This window comes from Bubalus kerabau, chromosome 18 (assembly GCF_029407905.1).
Source record: "Bubalus kerabau isolate K-KA32 ecotype Philippines breed swamp buffalo chromosome 18, PCC_UOA_SB_1v2, whole genome shotgun sequence".
Taxonomy (NCBI): Eukaryota; Metazoa; Chordata; class Mammalia; order Artiodactyla; family Bovidae; genus Bubalus; species Bubalus kerabau.
The window spans coordinates 28,148,131-28,171,156 of record NC_073641.1 but is presented as its reverse complement, the minus strand read 5'-3'; the positions used below and the strand labels follow the sequence as shown (position 1 = coordinate 28,171,156).

At 38.8% G+C, this 23,026-nt stretch overlaps 2 protein-coding genes across 2 annotated transcripts in view; both read left to right on the top strand.

Moving 5' to 3' along the window:
- ITGA1 (integrin subunit alpha 1) overlaps positions 1 to 23,026 on the top strand; it is a 172,425-nt gene that overhangs the window by 4,361 nt on the left and 145,038 nt on the right. The gene's annotated exons all lie outside the window — the stretch shown is intronic.
- Positions 8,881 to 11,586, top strand: PELO (pelota mRNA surveillance and ribosome rescue factor). The gene is made up of 2 exons (XM_055554970.1): positions 8,881 to 9,999; positions 10,301 to 11,586. Exons 1-2 carry the CDS (start codon positions 9,274 to 9,276, stop codon positions 10,733 to 10,735), a joined length of 1,161 nt encoding a protein of 386 aa, XP_055410945.1. The 5' UTR covers positions 8,881 to 9,273; the 3' UTR covers positions 10,736 to 11,586.

Below are 23,026 nucleotides of genomic sequence, written 5' to 3'. Positions count from 1 at the left end.
GAGAATGTATTAGATATGAGGCCCTGTGCCAAGAATTTTGCACATATTACATTTTAGTCTCAAAAAGGGGAAATTCTGGAACTATTATTCATATTTTACAGATGAAGAAACTGAGAGACTAACTTGACTAAAGTCACACAGTTAATAAATGGCAAACCCTATACTCTATTCAGATCTCTCATGTTCTCGAAATAATGTACCATTTTGGAAATAGACCATGATGCTGGGAAATAATGAAGGCAAAAGGAGAAGGGGGCGACAGAGGATGAGATGGTTAGATAGCATCACCAACTCAGTGCCCATGAATCTGAGCAAACTCGAGGAGATAGTGAACGACAGGGGAGCCTGGCGTGCTGCAGTCCATGGAGTCACAGAGTCGGACATGACTTTGGGACTGAATAACAACAATTGTCTGTCTAAATATAAATCCATTTCCCTCTTGCTCAACCCTCTAAATGTTAAATCCAAGTCTAATTGTCTAAAAGACTTTGATAAGGATCTGATTAACGATGAAATGGGTCTGTTTTCTATGACTTTTAGGTATATAGTGAAATTAGATGATGTCCCTTACTACATTAATTATAACTCAAATAAGACTCATTATAACTCAAAATAACTCAAATTATAACTCAAAAAATTATAATCTCCGGTTATTAAAAATACAAATACAGAATTATCCCTAATTGAGTTGTGTATCTCTCCTCCCTAGAAACATTTCAGCTAGACTACAAGCAGAAGTCTTCTTTTATGACTTTTTTCACAGGCAAGATTTCCTATTTTAAAAGAAGTCCAGTGAGCTCATGGCTGGATATGGAAGGAAGTCAGCCACTTACTTATAACAAAGAAATGACCTCCAATGACATACAGTGGATTGTCAGGAGCTGCTGAAAACAGCGAAAATATTTAAGTCATTATGAAGCCTGTAAAGTCAGCAATAAATTCAGAGGACTCTTGTTCATTTGTTTAATAAATGGGCAGTAATGGTAGCAATAAAATATACATGCCAAACTAGTTTGCCTACTTTTCTTCCCTGCTCTCATGCTGTTATTTTGATGCATGAGCTCGAGGGCCACAACGTGTAACTGTTGATCTTACTTCCTTAGATGGAGGCTCCTCTGCCTGGGTTCCAACACCTCAACCTAACAAACATCCCATTAGATGTAAAACTTGCTGAATTTTAATATGCCCCTTAACTAATTTATAAAATAAAGGAGCTCATGTTTTAAATATATTCCGAAAACTAGGCATCAAAATGCTATTCTTTACCTACACTGCTCTTCTGTTATATGAAATACAATATAGTGTATTTGAATTTTTGTTAAGAAATTGAGATGAAACATATTTGGAATCGTTGTCACAATGCTAAAGTCAGAATACACTGCCAATTCCAAGTGGTCCCTGACTGGAGAACTGTATTTGCTCTCAAAGCAAGTACAGTAGAGTATCACAGATGTAAATGAGCTGAATATATTCCTGTCTTTATGATTATTGAGCTTCTTTCAGCTCCTCCATTGTGCCAGTTCCTCTGAAATCTCCAGGTCTTTGCATAAGCTGTTACAGTGCTGCTGCTGCTAAGTCACTTCAGTCGTGTCCGACTCTGTGTGACCCTATAGACGGCAACCCACCAGGCTCTGCCGTCCCTGGGATTCTCCAGGCAAGAGTACTGGAGTTGGGTGCCATTGCCTTCTCCGTTACAGTGCTACAGATCCTCAAGTCCCCATGTGAATGTCATTTATGGAAATGAAGCCACTGGAGTAGACTGAACCCCCCTCCCCCAGATACGTGTATGACTCTAGCACCTTTGCTTCTATAATACACAGCATATTAAAATTAAACATCAAGTTGTCTGTTTTCCCAGATTAGTGTATGTTCTGTTGAGAATAGGGTCTTTGTTTATTATCCCTACCATCTATGAATAATAGGTACTTGAAAATTTGCTATTGAATGAGTCACAAAAGAACAGACTACAAACAAACTCATAAAATAATAAAGGAGTCAAGTTATCTCTTTTAGTTATATCAGGAATAGTCTATCTATTTCTATCTATCCATATTTATATCTAGTTGAATGGAAATCACCATTAAGTGACTGATGCACCAGTATGTTAGGTACTGTTAAGAAAGAAAAGTACTGCCAATCCAATTATAATTGCTGAACCTACAGATGCCTCCTAGTTTCAGGTCAGTTCAGTTCAGTTCAGTCGCTCAGTCGTGTCCAACTCTTTGCGACCCCATGAATCGCAGCACACCAGGCCTCCCTGTCCATCACCAACTCCCGGAGTTCACCCACACTCATGTCCATCGAGTCAGTGATGCCATCCAGCCACCTCATCCTCTGTCGTCCCCTTCTCCTCCTGCCCCCAATCCCTCCCAGCATCAGAGTCTTTTCCAATGAGTCAACTCTTCGCATGAGGTGGCCAAAGTACTGGAGTTTCAGCTTTAGCATCGTTCCTTCCAAAGAAATCCCAGGGCTGATCTCCTTCAGAATGGACTGGTTGGATCTCCTTGCAGTCCAAGGGACTCTCAAGAGTCTTCTCCAATACCACAGTTCAAAAGCATCAATTCTCCTAGTTTCAAGTGATGTTAAAATGCTGAAATATATACATCTGAAAATTATAATAACATGCAGTATATCTACATGCAATTTTCTATCACATTTTTAAAAACTGCATCATAAGATTCCAAACACACGCCTAGATACAAAGATATGAACATTGTCCTCCTTTTAGTTCTCTTCCAGGGCCAAGTTTGATTCTAAGAATAATCGCTTCTCTGACACCAGCAACCTCACCAGATCCCAATAACAGAGCTTCCTCTGAATACTCTACCTTTAAGAGGAAGCTTAGGGAGAAAAGTGACAATGAAATAATTCAAAAATGTTCCAGGTCACAGGATCGATAACTCTAGTTTTGGCAGGCTTTAATATCTCTAATATTCTTTCATATCAGTGGTTAGTACCAGGACCAAGTATATTTGACAGGACCTAATTTTTTATCAAATGTCTTTTCTAACTTAAAAGGAAAATTTAAAAGTCAACTAAATCTTAAAAGGCAATTAAAATATATGCACTGGTTGGAATTAAGAATTCACTTTATGTGCAAAAACATTAATATTGCTTTATAAAAATAGTAGAGCTCTATAAACAAAATAAGTGAGAAATCTTTGAAAAATCATTATAATTCAGATAGTAAAAGCAGTGAAGACTTATTTTTTGGTATGAACTATCTGAGATCTGCTGAAATAAATGAAAATTCTTAAATTTGAATAGGATACCTAAATCAATCATATTAGAATCTCAAATGATTAAGATGAATGGTCTGCATATTTTATTATAAATCCTATACTCTTAATACAACTTACAAATATGCTTTTCAAAATTTTCTTTTTAACTATATACTTTTAGTTTGCCAAGTACTACAGTTTGAAAATTCAAAGGTATTGACCAGTTCCTAAAATTACATATTTTATTGTAATATTTTAATAAAATAATCCTATATTATATAGAGATTCATACAAATAGGAATATACCCTCCCACACACTTTTGTTGATAAGATTATTTATTTAGTAGGAGGCTTTATATTGTTTTGTGACAATTGCAAGTAAGTATTTTTAATCACAGGAAATTTAGATAGTGAGTACAGCAAGTTCCTTAAAGCAAAACAAAACACTTTCCCCTTTTCACTTTTACCATTTTACTTGAATTAGCTGAATAATCCTCCCAGTCAACCACTAACTTTGCTTATGGACGTCACATAGACATCTTTGTACAATCTAAGCTTAGCACATTCTCTCTTAAATAACTGTTGCAATCATCACTAGAAATTTATAATAAGAGTGCTGGTTGTTTATTCTGTAAAGATCATTTTCCAAACCAAGTGTAATAACACCAATTGTCATCATACAATATTTTAAAACATTTTAAGACCTTTATCTCACTAAGATACATTTAAAATTAATCATTTTCTTATCCATGCATAGATAGCTTAAAAAAATGAAATAGGTTTACAAAAATTTATCTTAAGAGAAATCTTCCTTTCAAATTATTAGTAACATTATAAAACAGAATGTGATTTCATAATTTTAAGATGTCAATGATAGACAAGTTAAAAACTCTGAGTTAAAGTAGCGCTAATAACCACTCATTCTTTCATATAATTATGATAATGTACCAGTTGTGCTGGGTTCCAGGGACACATGAAAAGCGATACAAAGGAACACAATAAAAAGTAGTGTCTTCCCTTAAGAAGCTCAGAGTCTGAAAGAAGTAATAGACAAGCAAAAAAGTAATAATGGGAAAAGCCCCCAAAGCAGAAAAAGGAAAATATTAGTTTTGTGTTGTTGGAAAGTAAGCTTTGCAAAAAATCTAAGATGGATACAAGAAAATGTATACAGCCTCTACTATTTAAAGGTCACTGTATTAGGTACACCCACTCCAGTGTTCTTGCCTGGAGAATCCCAGGGACGGCGGAGCCTGGTGGGCTGCCGTCTATGGGGTCGCACAGAGTCGGACACGGCTGAAGCCACTTAGCAGCAGCAGCAGCAGTGCTAAGTACAGGATCTTCAAACAAGGCAGCCCATTAGCCCTGCTGCTATCACACAAATCATTTCTAATGTTATTATTATAATAGGAAGGATTGTAATCAGTTCATCATGAGGTACATGAGCCAGCTCATGCAGTAGGAGTAACCTAAGGTCTCCCTGGAAAGGAGGTAGTAAGTAGTATACATAAATGCACCCAACAGATCATCTATCATTCAACTCTACTGAACCTGTTATTTTTCAAGGCTGAATAATTGTGATCATGTTAAAGTGAGCCCCTGCTCCTTGCTTTGTCTGATCCAAATCTCTAATTTCAAGCCAGGTATTCTTAGAGATTTACAACAATACCTTACATGTCTATGAAAGTGAAAGTGAAGTCGCTCAGTCGTGTCCAACTCTTTGCCACCCGGTGGACTGTAGCCCACCAGGCTCCTCCGTCCATGGGATTCTCCAGGCAAGAATACTGGAGTGGGTTGCCATCTCTTTCTCCAGGGGATCTTCCTGACCCAGGGATCGAACCCAGGTCTCCTGCATTGCAGGCAGACACTTTACCCTCTGAGCCACCAGGGAAGCCAGTTTCACAATTTTCAAAGTATCATAATCTCATTAAAACCTTCTAAGGGATAGTGAATGAAAGAGGCAGACAATCTTATTTATAATTTACAGTGAAAAATTTTAGGTTTATAGAGGTTGGGAACTTAACTAAAGTTGCTAAAATTGAGCTAGAAAAGACCATAACTCAGGTCTGCTAAGTCTTGACATGTAAACATTCAAATTAGTATTGGTCTTTTACCACTAAAATCGGCCTTAGAAGAATCAGATTCAAAACTGAAAATAAATGTGTCAAGGTGAGATTATGGGTAGTGTTTTAATTTTTTAAAAATACCATTGCAGAATAGGTTTTACAATTAAAACAATTTTGATTACTGAATTCAATTTCCTCAATTCCTAAGTAAAAGAACTTCAGTTTCAAAGAGATTAAGTGGTGCCAGAAATTATAGTAAAAACAATTGACAGTGTAAGAATTACAATCCAGGATATTTGACTTCTAGCCCAACTGAGACACTGGAAGTATATCAAAAACAACAAATTGAAAGCTTTTGGAAGCAACAACACTGACTTCTCTTTTTTCTGGAGAGATTAATATAAATAAAAGTTTACAGGAAAATAGATATAATTAAAGTTACTGATACAAAGATTTCTATCTTCAAAGAGCCAATAAATAAGTATAAAATTAGGATTTAAAGCAACAGTTAAATTTTGGTTTTTTCCCTCATGATTTTGCTTAAAGACTGAAAATACTCTATACTGCTATATGTTATATAACTACTGTAACCGTAGAAGTCTGAAAATAAAGGGAATTACTTTGCAAACCAGGTGAGCTATAGTTAATAACATCAATGTCTTAAGAAGTATCTGTAATAATGTTAAATATAGTTGCTACATTTTTTATCTGATCCACTCAGCTCATCATCCATATATGAGTGCCTACTAGGTGCAAGGGGACTTTTCATGGGACAGTGGAGGGATGCAAGGATGAACCCATCCAGATTTCAGTAAGAAAGAAATGTACCCAACTAATAGCATGCATGGTTTCAACTTGAAGGTAACATTTAAGCTCAATGATAAGTAAGCGTAAATGGATTTATGGAAGTAGGGGTGAGAGAAAGTGACATTTTAAAAAGATAAGAGCTAAGGCAGCAAAGTAGAAAGTTGCCAGGATGTACAGGGAACAAAGACTGCTCCCACTGAGGAATTTAGGGGGCTGAAGGGGATACAGGGAAATAAAATTTGTAAAGTCATGTCTTGGAAGCCTTGAATTTCATGGAATTTGGATTTTAACAGAGAATGAGAACCCCCAAATAACTCAGAACTGTGATGACTGACCTAGAAAGACTAAGTTAAAACACAAAATCTGGGAGAAAAACATCTGACCATTCAACAACAAGCTCAAATTACTAAAAAAATAATTCTGTTATGGACATTTCAGATCAAAAAACATTTCTGTGAAAGTTTTGTAGTATGTTCAATCTCTGAAGCACATTTATATTTTAAAAGACAACCCAAAGCAGTGTGTCTCATAATTTAAAAAAAAAAGAAGAATCACAGAATCAACAGTCAACAGAGGTTTACCATTAATTTGCAATGTAGAAATACATATTTATTTTTCTAAGGTAGGATATTTGATCTTTCTCAAGAATTACAATGGTGACCAAGGCCGAGCAGAAGGAAAATTATGTTGAAAAGAATATAAGGACTTTTTTGTTTTAGTAATAAAAGAGCAAGGAAGGAATCTTCCTTTCAATGCCCCAGGTTGACTTCTAAGCTGTGAGTCTTAGTTTAACTGATAAAGGTGAGAATTAAGGGGAAATAACAGGAGAGGATGAGATGGTTAGATAGCATCAGTGACTTAATGAACATAAATTTGAGCAAACTCCAGGAGATAGTGGATGAGAGGGAAGCCTGGTGTGCTGCAGTCCATGGGGTCCCAAAGAGTCAGACATGACTGAGCGACTAAACAACTACACATAACCTTCGGAGTTTAAGGGATGATTTCAAGTGTCCATAAATTTAGATTTGTGTTGGTGGAATGAGTGTGGAATTAAGCAGGCTTGGATTTGAATACTGGTTATGTGACCTTGAATACATCCCTTAACCTCTCTAATTCATTTTCTTCATTTATGTATGAGAATAACAAATATTTACCTTATAGGTAAGAACTGGAAAAAGCATAGGAAGTACCTGGTGAATATTCAAGAAGTGATAGCTCTTCACTAAAAACCTAACATGTATTAAGGACCCTGTGTACCTATCACTGTGGTTTTTGATCCTTGGCAGATTTTCAAGAGGGGGAATGATTATACTTAAAAAGGTGACCAAGGAGCATATCAAAGCATCTCTTCCTCCTTCTTTACCCACCACCTCTCTCTCTCTCTCTCTCTCTCTCACACACACACACACACACACTACTAGTTAAGAATTCTTCAAGCTTAACAAGCACCTTTTAAAAAGATCCATGTCTGTTGGAGACAAAAGCCATACTCACTTTAGTGTAATCAGTTCTTTGTTCAATGTAAAGTTCTTGAGTTCTGGAAGAAGAAGGCAGTCTCAGGAACTTTGGGAGGGCACTCAGTATGATAGAAGGTGGCAAAAGAAGGAGGTACAGAAAGGGCAAGGGAGAGGAGATGCCACCAAAAAAAAAAAAAAAACTGTTCTAATTTGCACTAGAGTTTTGGAGGGGACCTTTGTGTTCCCCCCAGACAACCTTTGAAGAAGTTAATTGAGATTTGGGTATCAAGATCTGTGCCAAAGTCATATTACACCCCTTCATCCCAGTCTTACATTTTAGGGTGGTTAAGTTTCCCTTCCAATGCCTTACCCAATAACATAGGAAGGCCAATGGGGAAGATTTGTGCCCTCTGCCCTCCAAGCCATCTTAACTCTCAAAACTTTGGTGGGTTTTTTTCGATTCACTGGTCCTTTTAAGAGGCAGTTCCCACCTTTCAAATTCTCCCCGCCTCTCCTTCATCCCAAAATGTTAAGTGACTTAAGGATTTTTTTTCAAATGAATTCTGCAGCTGTTCAGTCAGGGTAAATCAGTCCTTCCTCCACTTCCCCAGTCCTGGGGTCTCAGCTCAGCTCTGACAATGAAGATCCGGTCCTAAACTGTTGAGACCCAACCCCTACCGTAAACATTTCACAGGCTGCTGAGCAGCGGAAAGCTGAGACTGCCAACCTTGGCTTCTGGGGTTCTCAGGACATCAGATCAAAGCAACTGAGAGGTCCATCCAGGGGTAAATTCCACAGATGGTTTCTTCTCTCTCTGGGATCAGTGTTTTAACATCTGGGTTAATCAGATCGTGCACACTTGGTCAACTGAGAGCAGAAAGCAGCTGGGCACGTTACTCAGTGCAGATGCCCCGTGACCAGACGTTCTTAAGAAACAGCTTCTGGACTGAGCAGCTCCAAAAAGCGTGCACCGTCTGACTGGGGATGAGGCAGGAGCAAGGCGGGGCGTAGTTTGGCCCTTGGTGCCAAGTCTGCACTTTTCAGAGCCCTTTTACTTTTCCATAAGTTATTACTTTTCCGTAACTAGAATTATCCATAGGGAGAAGGTGTAGCACACAGCTTTATATATATATATATATATATATATATATATATATATATATATATATATATATTTGCACTCACAACTCCCCAGATTCTTCACAAACAGGGGTGGAAGAAAAAACTTAGGAAGTCCAAGTTCAGCACTAATACCAAAGACTCGCCACCAAAGACTCCGTGTGCTTTCCTTAGGTGGTTTATTCTTCGGAAAACACCTCCGGGCTTAACGCGTTTGCGCACGCGCAAGCTGCGGCCCCGCCTCCTCCTTGGGGACGTAAGCCGTGCGCCGGGAGGCAGGACGCGGGCTGCGCATGCGCCCTCGTTGCATCAGCCTTGGTCTGTACAGCAGCAGGAACCGCGGAGAGAAAGGTGCTCGCAGCGGTGTCTCTCGAGCCGATTTTGCGCGGCGCGCCTCGAGACTACGAAAAGGAAGGGCTTGAGTAAGTGCCCCACCCCACGGCCGCTAGAGTCGGATATAACGTGTTTCCTTCTCGCGAGGCAGGTGCCGGTAGGAACCGGGCCCCGCCCCCTTCCCGGCCTAGAATTTCTTTCTCTTCCCGACTCCTTTTTCCGTGGGGACCCCCTCGGTTCCTCTTGTTTTGGCAGTGAGCCCCCGCCAGGGTCATGAAGCTCGTGAGGAAGGACATTGAGAAAGACAATGCGGGCCAGGTGACCCTGGTTCCCGAGGAACCCGAGGACATGTGGCACACCTACAATCTAGTGCAGGTGGGCGACAGTTTGCGCGCTTCCACCATCCGCAAGGTGCAGACCGAGTCCTCCACCGGCAGCGTGGGAAGCAACCGGGTCCGCACGACCCTCACTCTCTGCGTGGAGGCCATCGACTTCGACTCCCAAGCCTGCCAGCTGCGGGTCAAGGGGACCAACATCCAGGAGAATGAGTATGTCAAGATGGGGGCTTACCACACCATCGAGCTGGAGCCCAACCGCCAGTTCACCCTGGCCAAAAAACAGTGGGACAGTGTGGTTCTGGAGCGCATCGAGCAAGCCTGTGACCCAGCCTGGAGCGCCGATGTGGCGGCTGTGGTTATGCAGGAAGGCCTCGCCCACATCTGCTTAGTCACTCCCAGCATGACCCTCACTCGGGCCAAGGTGGAAGTGAACATCCCTCGGAAACGGAAAGGCAACTGCTCGCAGCACGACCGGGCCTTGGAGCGGTTCTATGAACAGGTGGTCCAGGCCATCCAGCGCCACATACACTTCGATGTTGTAAAGTGCGTCCTAGTGGCCAGCCCAGGATTTGTGAGGGAGCAGTTCTGCGACTACATGTTTCAACAGGCAGTGAAGACCGACAACAAAGTGCTCCTGGAAAACCGGTCCAAATTCCTTCAGGTAAAACAGTCTTACCCAGGGATAATTAAACATGGGCAGAGGGGTTTGCTTAAACTACTCCTAAAGTTTTAGAACTCAGAATAGTACAAGAGGAAAAAAGGTTTAACTTGGCTGGGATTGTGAATTGGATAACGCGGTGAAAAGAAACCTGTTAAGCAGCTAGAGATTTTATGTAATAAACTTGGTTTAAATTCTTAAACATATAAAACCTTAGTAGTGTTTTTGGCTTGAGGTCATTGTGGGCAGTTTAACGGATATCCTAAGAGATTCTTTTGTCTAACTTTTATAATTGTGATTCTAGGTACATGCCTCCTCTGGACACAAGTACTCCCTGAAAGAGGCTCTTTGTGACCCTACAGTAGCTAGCCGCCTTTCAGACACGAAAGCCGCTGGGGAAGTAAAGGCCTTGGATGATTTCTATAAAATGTTGCAACACGAACCGGACCGAGCATTTTATGGACTCAAGCAGGTGGAGAAGGCCAATGAGGCCATGGCAATTGACACATTGCTCATCAGCGATGAGCTCTTCAGGCACCAGGATGTAGCCACACGCAGCCGGTATGTGCGGCTGGTGGACAGCGTGAAAGAGAACGCAGGCACCGTTAGGATATTCTCTAGCCTTCACGTGTCTGGGGAACAGCTCAGCCAGTTGACTGGAATAGCTGCCATCCTCCGCTTCCCTGTCCCTGAACTCTCTGACCAAGAGAATGATTCCAGTTCTGAAGAAGATGAATGATTGCAACTAACAATTGAGACAACCTGTTTCTCACTCCTTCACTGTTACATTTTCTCAGCATCCTGTGAAGAAAGCTGCAAAAATGGCACTTTGTGGTTCTCACAGGGGTTTTTCATGTATTTGGTCACTCTAGGTGATTTGTGGTTGGCAGGACATGTTTTCAAGCTGAACAATAAAAGGAAATAATCTCCATATATTATTAATTGGGATAATTTTATTTTGGAATTATGAGTTATTCACAGCTCTTAGAAACAATTTGTATATTTAAAAAGAATGCCTATATATTCTTTGGGATGGAACATAAAAATCCCGTACAGCATGCTTTGAAGTAGTTTTCCTTAGGAAAAGCTTTTTAATATCTCATTATCTTCAGTTTACATTGTTTAATTTGGCACGGTGTATTCTTACACTTTGTTATATGATCCTTTTTCTTGCCGTTTCCTGCATATTCCAATTTTTCTTAATTTTTAAATTTATTTGCTATTTTAAATGATTGCTTAGTAATTAGAAGACTTCCCTGAGGCTAAAGTTAAAATCTGTTTTTCTTAAGAAACTTGTTAAACCAACCTTGTTAAAAGTAATAAGCTGCGTTTTTCTTGCTAGTTTAAAATAAACCATATTTACTTTAGAGGAGCACCTAATTAGTTACTTTTAGGTTGTAGAGCTTTGATCTAAAGATTCTCAGGATAGTCTACTCATGGTGCTTTTATTTTTAAAATGAGGCTAAGTATGGGATTTGCTTATTAAGAGCTAATTAGTGGCAAACCTAGATATAGTGCACAGTCTGTACTTAAGTTTTTGCTCTCCCACACTATTTATGTATTTGGGAGGTTATCATAGTTACAGTTAATGCTACCATGAATTTGTATGTGCATTTACATTGTTAATGGAGGGGTGAGAAAGCCTGTTCAGAAAGTTTGTCACATCATTGTGCTTAGTTGCTCAGTCGTGTCCAACTCTGCAACCTCATGGACTATAGCCCACCAGGCTCCTCTGTCCATGGGGATTCTCCAGGCCAGAATACTGGAGTGGGTTGCCATGCCCCCCTCCAGGGATCCTCCCAACCCAGGGATCAAACCCAGGTCTCCCACATTGCAGGCGGATTCTTTACTGTCTGAGCCACCAGGGAAGCCCGTCACATCATTAGTAAATGGTAGTTGATTTGTACTCCAGCTCTTTACTGTAATTAGGGACTTTATGCATTTGCATAAACCTGAGAGTTTAAAATATTTTCCATTATTTTTTGTGTGCAATTTAAGAATTAAGGAGGGGTCCTTGAAATATAATCACATCTTAACATTTTTCACATCTCAATTTAGTAATATAATAGGAAAGGCCTACGAACAAAGAGTGGTAAGTCAGTCAGTCTGTAACTCCGGGGTCAGTGGTACCTGCTTCAAATAAGGACACTAAGTTAAATTTATTTGTCCTTTCTGCCTTTTGAGCCTTTCTGCTGGTGTGCCAAGTTTGTATACTGTTTATAAAAAACTTCCTAACTAATCTGAACCTTTTTACCTATAGTTAGCGGTGATTGTTGTTCAGTTGCTAAGTGGTGTCCAACTCTTGTGACCCCATAGACTGTAGCCCACCAGGCTCCTCTGTCCATGGAATTTCCAAGGGAAAAATACTAGAGTGGGTTGCGTTTTCCTTTTCCAGGAGATCCTCTCAACCCAGGGATCAAACTCAGGTCTCCTGCGTTGGCAGGTGGATTCTTTACCACTGAGCCACCATAGAAGCCTGTAGTTTGGGATAGACACCTCCATATACTTTAAAATCACATTTTAAAATATCTACTTCCTAATCAAAGTGATTTAAATTGTCATTTCATTATAATTTTATGGATATTTATGTTATTAATAATTTGGTAGGAGTGTAAATATGAAGTCACTAAGATTCTTAATATTAGAACTTTATTGATAATGCATTGTTTTTTCAGTCAGAAATTGGAGATTTGGGGCCTCTTGCTCAATGGCACCCCACTCCAGTACTCTTGCCTGGAAAAATCCCATGAGCAGAGGAACCCGGTAGGCTGCAGTCCATGGGGTCACTAAGAGTCGGACACGACTGAGCAACTTCACTTGCACTTTTCACTTTCATGCATTGAAGAAGGAAATGGCAACCCACTCCAGTGTTCTTGCCTGGAGAATCCCAGGGATGGGGGAGCCTGGTGGGCTGCCGTCTATGGGGTCGCACAGAGTCGGACACGACTGAAGTGACTTGGCAGCAGCAGAAGCAACTTAGCAGCAGCAGCTCATTATCTATCTAGTACAGGTTAGTCCTAGCTGTTAACCATGGTGATAGAAACCAGGGGAAAGAAAACCTAACAGTAAATCTAACCAATACGTTTTAGAATGTTAAATTCTCAAATTTAGCTTCATCTTAGCTTAAGTAAGTGAGTGAAGTCATTCAGTTGTTTCCTACTCTTTCTGACCCCATGGGTGTAGTCTGCCAGGCTCCTCCATCTGTGGGATTCTCCAGGCAAGAATACTAAAGTGGGTTGCCATTTCCTTTTCCAGAGGATCTTCCTGACCAGGGATCTTTGCAGGCAGACTCTTTACAATGTGAGCCACCAGGGAAGCCCAGGTGGGCTTGGGAACTCATCTTAGCTTGGAAACTGTAAAAACTCAATACCCAGACTGGACCCCAGACTAAATAACTTTGCAGTCCTAGAAATGATAGAGTATTTTTTTAATCATTGTTAAAGCTCCCAGGTGATTTCCAATAGATAACAAGGCTGAGACCCTGGATTCAGGCTTTGCTGTTCAAAAGTGTGGTTTCCATGAACCAGCAGCATCTTCTGAGAGCTTGTTAGAAACTAGAATCCAGGACTCTGCCCTAGACCTGTTGAATTGCAGCCTGTATATTAGCATCTCCAGTTGATTGTCATGTGTAATAAAAACTGATAAAACATTTAGGCAGTGGCTTATTGTCCTTGTGCCAGTTAATCTCTGCCTAGGGTTGCCAGCCATAGAGAAAAAGATTTGAGTTTTAAGATCTTATGGGAAAACTAACTACCAATATTCAATTAAATTATCTATAAAACTAAATGAAAGCCTGTTTCTATGTCTAATTAAAGTATCTTTAAGAATTTGTATTTTTTAAAGTTAAATGTTTTACCATTATCAAGTATATATCTTCCTAGATACATAGGTGTAAATATCAAAATAGTGATAAGAACATAATAAATTGGTTCAAATATTTTTTACTGTTCTCTAAAAAACAAAATGAACCATAGGTTTTTGGAAAGCATATACAGTAGTTTAATTCCAATTGCTATTCATTAATAAGGAATGACTGTGGTAACAAATGAAAACACTGTCAATAATATACCTCAAATTAATACAGCGTTGTACTATAAGGCTCCGTTTATCCCCAGGTGCTTGTTGTAAATAGATTGCTACCCTTGCTAGGCTCAATAAATGAGAAGTTTGCAGTTTGTTTTCTTTCGTTGCAGATAATGATGCAAAGCAAATTATACTTTGCTATTCCTGATCTCCTGTTTATGTTAAATATTTTGTTAATTTTCTGTCTGTATTTCACTTTCGTTACTCCCTTATATTCAAGTTGAATTATTTTTCTCCCAGGTGCCACTAGAATAGCTTTGTGAGGCTAATTTTCTGTTATGTCTGCTTATTTTCAGTCACTAATTGATGACACTTTTTAATCCTTTTGACCAGATCTCTCAGCCTCACATATTCTTTAAGAGAAGTGATTCATAATTTCTGCAATTCCTATATACTTGAACTGAAATTCTCTGTGTTGCTAAAAAAAAAAAAGTCCACAGATGAAATGGTGTATATGATAATTCCCCTGGAGTAAAAGCTCTTCTTTGGGAAAGTATTATTTCACTTTCAAATCGGATGGTTTTCCAAGCAAATAATACTGGCAACTTGTGTTCAGTATCAAAATATGTTGAATTACATGTTGAAAACAGGTTTCTAAGGTGTTTCTTAGGATTCGAGGAGAGAGAAATCCTTTTGCTTGTGCCTAGAGCTGAGATATGGGGCAACCATACTTACATTACACCACTTTTTAAAGGCAGTACATTTAATTTTATCCGTTTTTTTAGTGTCTGTGTGGATCAAGTACTGAGCTGCATTTAGGAAAGAAACAAATCACTGTTATAAAAGTAACTTGTAGAATGTTTAAGAGACACACTGTTGTAAGAGGTGGCTTCTAGGAGGAACTTTACAGAGCCAGCATATTTGCTTAAAATAATAAACCTGGAAAGATCAGGAAGAGGAGGCAGGCAGGGCAAATGTAATAGTCACCTTTGACACCCCTCTCCCCATACCATGATAAAGGGTAGGTTTGACGGTTAGAAACCACTGAAAAGTTTAAACAGGATGGCGTGACAAAACTTTGCATTTCACAAATATCACTGATGACATCAAGCATGGGTTGGAGGTGGCAAGATTGGAGGCAAGGGGACAGGTTAAGAGAACACTTACTAGAAAAATTTAACAGGAAAATGATGGCTAAACAAGGCAGTACAATGACTAGAAGTCATGAGGAGATACTAAGAGCATCAATGGGACGTGAAGATTGTTCAGAGTTATGGAAGGAGTCGAGTCTAGGTGTAAATCTCAGGTGTTTTTTTTTTTTTCTTTTTTGAATGGTGGAAGAAATGATGGCATAATTCAAACACAGGAAAACCAGTAAGAGAAGCAGTAAGTTCAGTTTGGAATCTGGTTTGAAGTGCCTATGGGACTCTTGGAATGCTTTTCTACCACATCGCTCTATGCTTGCTTACTCACTCCCTTCAGGTTTTTGTACAAATGTCACCTTAGTGACAAAAAAGAAAAAGGAGCCTACCTTCTCAAAGTTTCTCTTATCCTTCCTTGCCTTAAGTTTTCTCTGTAATGCTTGAATTCACTTAGTTGCTTTGCTTATCATCTATCTAGGATATAAGCTCTAGGAGGACAGAGATTATTGTCTGTTAGGTTCATTGCTATATCCCCAATGCTGAGAACAAACCCTGACAAAGTAGATGCTCAAAAAAAAAAAAAAAAATTGAATGACTGAGTGAGTCAATCTCCAGAAGAAGGTTTCTTAGGCGATTGTGCATACAACTCTGAAGTTCAGGATAAAGTATTTGACTGTGGATAATAATACAAAAAATGTCAGCGTATAAGCAGACCTGAAATCATGGACCAAAAAAAGAAAACTAACCTAGGAAGTTTTAGTGAAACTAGAAATAAAAAAGGACCAAGCATCCAAGCATAGGGAAAGAGCAATATTTAATCTCTTTAAATGCTACCTGACTCTGTTATCTATATTATAATAAAGCACAGGTATTTATAGATTTCAACAATTAATATGCAAGGTCATTATTTTTTCTTTTACACATCTCTCTAGTGTACTAGAGATATACATGTAGAATAGCTAAAGTGTTGATTTCATAGAAAGCTGAATTTTTCTAAGTTTTTAAGAAAAATTTCTAAGTTGGAGAGCAAAAGCCAAATTAATTTTACATATGTATTTTTATTGGAGTATAATTGCTTAACAATGTTGTGTTAGTTTCTGCTGTACAACAAACTGAATCAACTGTGTGTATACATATATTCCCTTCTCCTTAGACCTCCCTCCCACCCCACCCATCTGTGTGTGTGTTAGTCGCTCAGTTGTGCCAAACTCTTTGTGACCCCATGGACTGCAGCCCACCAGGCTCCTCTGTCCATGGGATTTTCCAGGCAAAGATACTGGAGTGGTTTGCCATGTCCTTCTCCAGGGGATCTTCCCAACCCAGGGATCAAACCTGGGTCTCCTGCACTGCAGGCAGATTCTTCACCAACTGAGCTACCGGGGAAGCCCCACCCATCTAGCTCATCAAATTAGTGTATGAAAAGTTTGTTTTTAAAAAAGAAATGTTAGAAGGTGATGATTGAATTTATTAAGGGATTTTTTATTTTTTTTTTTCTGGATTCCCAGAGTACAGGAATTATGAGCAAGCTCTGTTTCCTTCAGGCCGAAAGGTTGCTGCTATAGGGCCCTTGTTGTTTAGTCACTAAGTGGTGTCTGACTCTTTGCAACCCTTTGGACTGCAGCACACCAGGCTTCCCTGCCCTTCACCATCGTCTGGAGTTTGCGTATCTTTGATTTCCCTCACCGCTTCCTCTTTTATTCCCTGAAGAACCACAAGTGTCAGAATTGTGGCATAAATTTTGCAAAGTTTTTTTATATCTGTTTTAAAAGTTGATCGGCCCATAATTTTGTTGATACACATTTTTCAGTAAATGAGCTCCAAATTAGTGAAAAGAATTTAAAATGGGATGTAAAAAGCAATTAAAAAAAATAAATTTCAGATAAGGTTTTTAAAGCCCTAAATAGTTTTCTTTAAATTAATGTCAGCATATTTAAACTTCGTGCTATAATTCAGTTTATATAATTTAGGAGATTTAGTTGTTTAGAAAAGTGCTATTCAAGATTTTCTTAATGTGTTATGTGTTTTACTGATGAATATTCAGTGTAGAAGTTCAGTATAAAAGTATTACAGAAAAGTCAAAATGATTTCTGATGGAGTTGAGATACAAATATAATATTTTTGTGTATCAAGGATGCCTTACTTAGAAAAAATTCAAAGTCAGCAATGCATCTCATTAAGACATTGGAGAACAGAATCTCTAGTAATGGTCTAGAACAACTGGAGTTACTTAACGTTACCAAGTAGCAGGTAAACTTAACTAGAAATAAAAAAGAAATTGGCTAAGTTCAGGAAGGAGATAGTTAAATTAGAAAGACTATGAAAAAGTATTGGCAAAAGATATTTGTTAAGCTGAAGTGGAAAAGATAAAATCTCATTCATCGTATTTCTTTATATGGCAAGAATTCTTCCTTTTTAGGGAATATGTGTTCTTTGTAGATTTCCCAATTATACTAATTGAAAGATAGCCCATTTATTTTGCAGTATTTAATTTCTCTATCTTAAGAAACATGTTAGTATATTCTGTTGTAGTAAATAACACTGACAATGAAACTGGAATATGGTGAATTCATTTAAATTTAGGAGAAGAGAATGTGTTTCCTCAAGGAAAATCCACTTTTGTTTGCAACTCTTTAGTTGCATACAAATTTGACACTAACACTTTTACTTCTGACAGGGACTATTTTAATTCTATCACAATTGACGTCAATGTAGGAATTTTCTAGATGCCAGTTGCTTAAGATCATGACATTTATGATAAATTGTAGGGATTTGGATTCCCTGTCTTCTTTCAAGTTTCCTTTCCTTCACCCCTTAACATTTCCCACATTTTTTAGAATGCCTATTTTTTCTATAACGTAGGAGCTATAGAGGACTAAGAGCTCATTTCAATTTAGGCTGCCACATTTGGTTTGAAAACACCCAGTACTGAGGCAAGGCAGTGTCTACCAGACAGCAAATACAGGAGAACAATGTCTTTGCGGCCACATTGCCTGACCATGCACGGGGTTGGTGGCATTGTTGCAACTCCAAGAATGGACAACCTGTTAAAAGTCACCATATGCTTATTAAAGCCCAGACCTATGGGAAGTGCTTTAAAAGGAATTATTTAGATCTTTGAAGATAACTGGGAGAAAGGCTTTGTCATTACTATTTTCAGATAAGAAAACTGAAGTTGTTGTTCAGTCACTAAGTTGTGTCTGACTCTGCAACCCCATGGACTGCAGCATGCCAGGCCTCCCTCTTCTTCATTATCTCCCAGAGTTTACTCAAATTTATTTCCCTAGAGTCGGTGATACCATCCAACCATCTCATCCTCTGTTGCCCTGAAGTTAAAAGAGGTTAAATAATTTGTCCAAAATCACATAGCCAGCAGCTGTGGTAAGGTGCCCAGTAAAGCAACTCCCTAAAAAAATATAAGAATGGTAGTCCATTCCTCAGTTTTCTGTTTGAAGTAGGTCAAATGTACCTAGAAATACAAAGAAAGAAAAAAATAATAGCACTAAATTTTATAATTGGTCAGAGTTTGTACAATCATTTTGTATGTTTTTTATTTACCACTTATTTTTCATCTCGTGAAAAGTCAGAACTCAATCATATGGCATTCTAATCTGGAATATAGTTGAGGATTAGAAAGTATACAGAAACTGTTGCAAGTTTACATGTTAAACCAAGCCTCACAAACTCAGCATCTGTGTATTATTTCACACTTAGTTGTAGCAAGCTTCTTTTTTAAACAGTGTTAAGCATACTATGTTAATATGTACGCATTATTCTAACATAGTAGCACCTTAAGTAGCCGAAATTATGCTACTCTTGCATATGTAAAGATGAATTAAGAAATGTGTCCATGCCTTTAATCAGCAAGTTAGATATCAAGGAAAAATGACCACAAGTGGCCAAACTGACAGGGAGGTGACTGCGGTGAGACATGACAGTTCAGGTGGATTCCGGATTGCCATCAAAAGAAAAAATCCAAGGCTTAGAGGTTTTCACAGGGGCCTGAGGACATTACTGTGTTATAATAATTATTGTACATATTGAGGAAAGGATTAAATTCTATTCAGTGCATTACATCCAGAAGTCAAGGAAATATAATGTCTTTCAAAATTGTTGTCCTCCAAAATCATTAAAAGATAGTCAAAAAAATCTTCATCCATCTGCCATACTTAGATCACATTTCCAGATAGCCAGAGTTTTACCATAATAGTCTTAATGAGAAAACTTAAATAATTGTTGAAAGATGAATACTTGTTAAGGAAAAAAATTCCAATAGGTTTTAGTTGTAAAATTTATTCAGAGGTAGGAAGTTCTCTGAGTTCAAGTCTAAGTTCCAGAAGTTTTATGTCTGGAATTTTTCATCAAGTCCTAGTGTAAACATCAAGTAGAACTTTTTGTTTGAAACCAGTGTGAAAAATTGCTCTGTGGATATAAAACATTTTAATCTGGTGCTTCAACTGATTGATCCCATGACCATAATTAAGATTTTTTTCTTCTTCTCCAAATGTATTGTTGACAACTGTAGAAGCACTTTGTTTTTGTTTTTTTTTTTGGGGGGGTGGGGGGGCTGAAATAGAGAAGAGGAAGATTGAAAATACATTGCAGTGCATGACTCTGAATCATTTTGAATCATAAAAGGTTAATCAATGCTGTATGGAAACTTTTATATCATCTGATCTACCTCATTTCATGATAGTGATGTAAACTGAGACAGCTGAGGCCTAAAGAGGGTTAGTAACTTGCTCAAATTCCCACAGACAAGAGTTTTTCATAGAGTCTACATTCCTGTTTGATCCATCCTGTTCCAATCTCTTACTCATTTTCTTGTCATCAGTGTATATTGGGAGGAAGTTGGGCTAAGTGAACAAAGAACAATATGGGATTCTAAAATGCCTTAAACCCTCCTTTATCAGAATTCTTCATCTTGAGGCAAGACAGTTTCTCAGCAGCATCACTGAGACTCAAAGCCAGCTTTGAAGTCAGTTAGTCCGTTCTTTGAATGTTCATCTTCTGCTAGAGAAAGACTCAGCCTCGTGCCTTGATTCTTCTGAGAACCAGTTCATGCAGAAGAATGGGCTCTTCCGATTGGTTGTCAGTTCATTCTTCTGACAGCCACTTGCTAAGTATTAACACCTACTGTGTGCCAGCCCCTAAGGTCATGAGGTGAATAGAGAGGATCATAGTTCCTTCCTTTCTGGGGACAACCCAGTCCAGGATTGGGACAGACTGAAAGAAACTAGAACCTTTTGTTTGAAACCAATGAGAAAAATTGCTCTGTGGATATAAAACATTTTAATCTTGTGTTTCAACTCGTTGATCCTATGAGCATAATTTAGAGGAGTTTTTTTGTTTTTGTTTTTGTTTTGCTAGCACTGCAATAGGTACAGGAATCAGAACTGTGTGGGAATCTGGGAACTCAGTGCTGTTAATTCAGCCTGTCTTCACTGAGGAGGTGCTCTCGGAGCTTAAATTGCTAGATTCCAGAAGCTCACAGTGATCTTGCATTAGTCTCTAGAGAAATGAGGCAAAGAGAACTGAACGCATTCCTCTCACATTTACTTGGTAAAATGTTTTTCTTCTAAATAGTGGTCCTCTGTAATCTCTAAGCTCTCTAGATGTTAAATATTTACAGTAAAGAGTCAACAAACCTGACAAGAGACACCATGGAGCAAAAAGGTTATGTTGCCTCCTGCTCTTGAAGCAAAAAAGGCATCAGTAGAATCAGAAACAGACAGGACCATGACTGAAAAGAACAGAAAGATTCCAGAACCTTTGTATTGTCCATATTTTTGTTATCTCCTCTTTCTCTCTCATCACTTAATAGTTAAACCAAAAAAGAGAGCTCGCTGCTTTTTGCAGGACAGCAAGGAAGTGGACAGTAAGCGGAGGGAGCAGGACATGATGTCCTACTCCATAGCCATTCTTGGAAAAGAGGATGTCCAGGGTAGAGTGGGTGGTGGTGACCACCTCAGGGAAAGGGAAACAGGCTTCTGGGCCTGCGGTCAAGTGGGAAGCAATAGAGAGCTGACTTGGGCCTGAAGAAAGCCCTGAGGCTGAACAGCAGGAAGACCTGGGGTCTTTCCTATCTCTGTATTCACCATTTTATCCTTGACAAAAAATTCAGGAAAATAACTTTCATAAATAATAACAACTTCTCTCTGAAGGAGTACATTTTACTAAATGGTCATCGTGGATCGGGTTGTGATGGAAGGAAATTTTCTGCAGAAAGGAGAAAAGAACAAAATATATTTTATGAGGAGGAATGAACTCCAGAAATAGTCCTCTGACCCTTTGTGTCTCAGCGATATTCTCAGCCTGGGTGAGAGGAAATGGAACGGAGTACGGAATGTGGGGAAGTGGGAAGAGCTGAGACACAATTCATTCTCTGCCTCATTCAATCGAGTCATGTATCTTTAAGAAATGAGTCTGTTATCACTATAGGAAATGTCTCACTCTGGGCCTAACTCCTTGCCTAGAACTTAATAAGTGTTAGAATTTTTCCTGCCTTTCTGGGAATCATTTTCACCCTTATCTCGGACTCTCTCTGGGTCACAGTAAAATATAGTGGGGAATGGTATGAGTTCACAGGAAATGTGGAGAAAGATCTGGCCTTTTTATAATAATTTGTTGTAGATGTTAAAGCTCTTGGATTTGCATTTGATGCATGGGTTCACATATATCCTTCTAAATGAATTAGAAACTTTAATTGTCAGAATCAAGAAAGTCAGACAATCAGATTTTATACTTGAGAGTATAAAAAGGATTTTGCCCACCAAAAATGGCAACATAATTGTCACACTATTTGCTTTAGTTGTATATCAGCATTTGCAAAAACACTGCCTTTCTGAATAACTGTGAATCACAGAAGAAGGCATCTATGCTGTTCTCAGAGGACTCTCGCTGTGGTGGGGCAGACATGAGAACTGGCCTGTGAATCAGATCGGAATGTACCCAGGCCCAACCAGTTGGTTGTGTGACTTGAAATCATTTCATCCTTTTGAACCTCCTTATCTTCATCAGTAGATTGAACAAAGATGTGTGGCACTTGATTTCCTAACCCCCTTTGTAGATCCCTGACTTTACTTGGTGCAGTAGCAGTAATTGTTATTTTTAAAAGTCGTATCTTTCTAGCAAAATAAATCTTCAGTGGCTCTCAGGTTTAAAAAGAATCTATTTTGCACCATATTCCACAAGCTGCCAAATTTGGGGTTTGGCTGACTGCTAAAGAGAGCAGCCTGCTAGAAGGAGCAAATTCCAGAGCAGAGGGTCATTTTTTAGAATGCTTTGCCAAATACTCCCATATTTTCAAAGTTGTTGGGGGCCTTAAAACTCGAGCATTAGGAGAGAAACAATTGTTTAAAACACTCGGTGGATAGGTACACAAAAATGTTGAACTTTACAAATATTTTTGAATAGTTCACTACATTCCAATGACATGCCAAGTTGCACAGTCCCGCCACTTCCCTCCTTGTTATTTTTCCTCCCCTATCTACTTTGCTTGTTGTCCCAAAGAACTAGGTAATGAGAAAACACAGGCAGGTCTTTATTTTTCCTGGAATGTTTTTTCAGTTTGGCAAGTGGTTCTCAAACCAAGCAGCACAATAAAATCAACTAGGGAGTTTTCAAATCACATGATGACTGGGCCCAGGTAATTAAGTCAGAATATTTGAGGAAAGGAATCCAAGCATCTGTACATTTCAAAAAAAGCTCCCCAGGTCTTTCTTACGTGCAACCAGGTTGTCTTGGCCCTATACTAGGCCAGCTGGCCTTAAAGTGTTCTATGGCCACAGTACCAGTCAGCATCTGGCCAGAAAAAGAGATGGAGCTTAAGAAATTGCAAAATTGTAGATCACCACTACTGAAAAGAC

Coding starts and splice junctions, on each gene's coding strand:
- PELO (XM_055554970.1), top strand. CDS start 9,274: ATGAAGCTCGTGAGGAAGGACATTGAGAAAGACAATGCGGGCCAGGTG. Junction 10,000..10,300: donor ACCGGTCCAAATTCCTTCAG/GTAAAACAGTCT, acceptor TTGTGATTCTAG/GTACATGCCTCCTCTGGACA.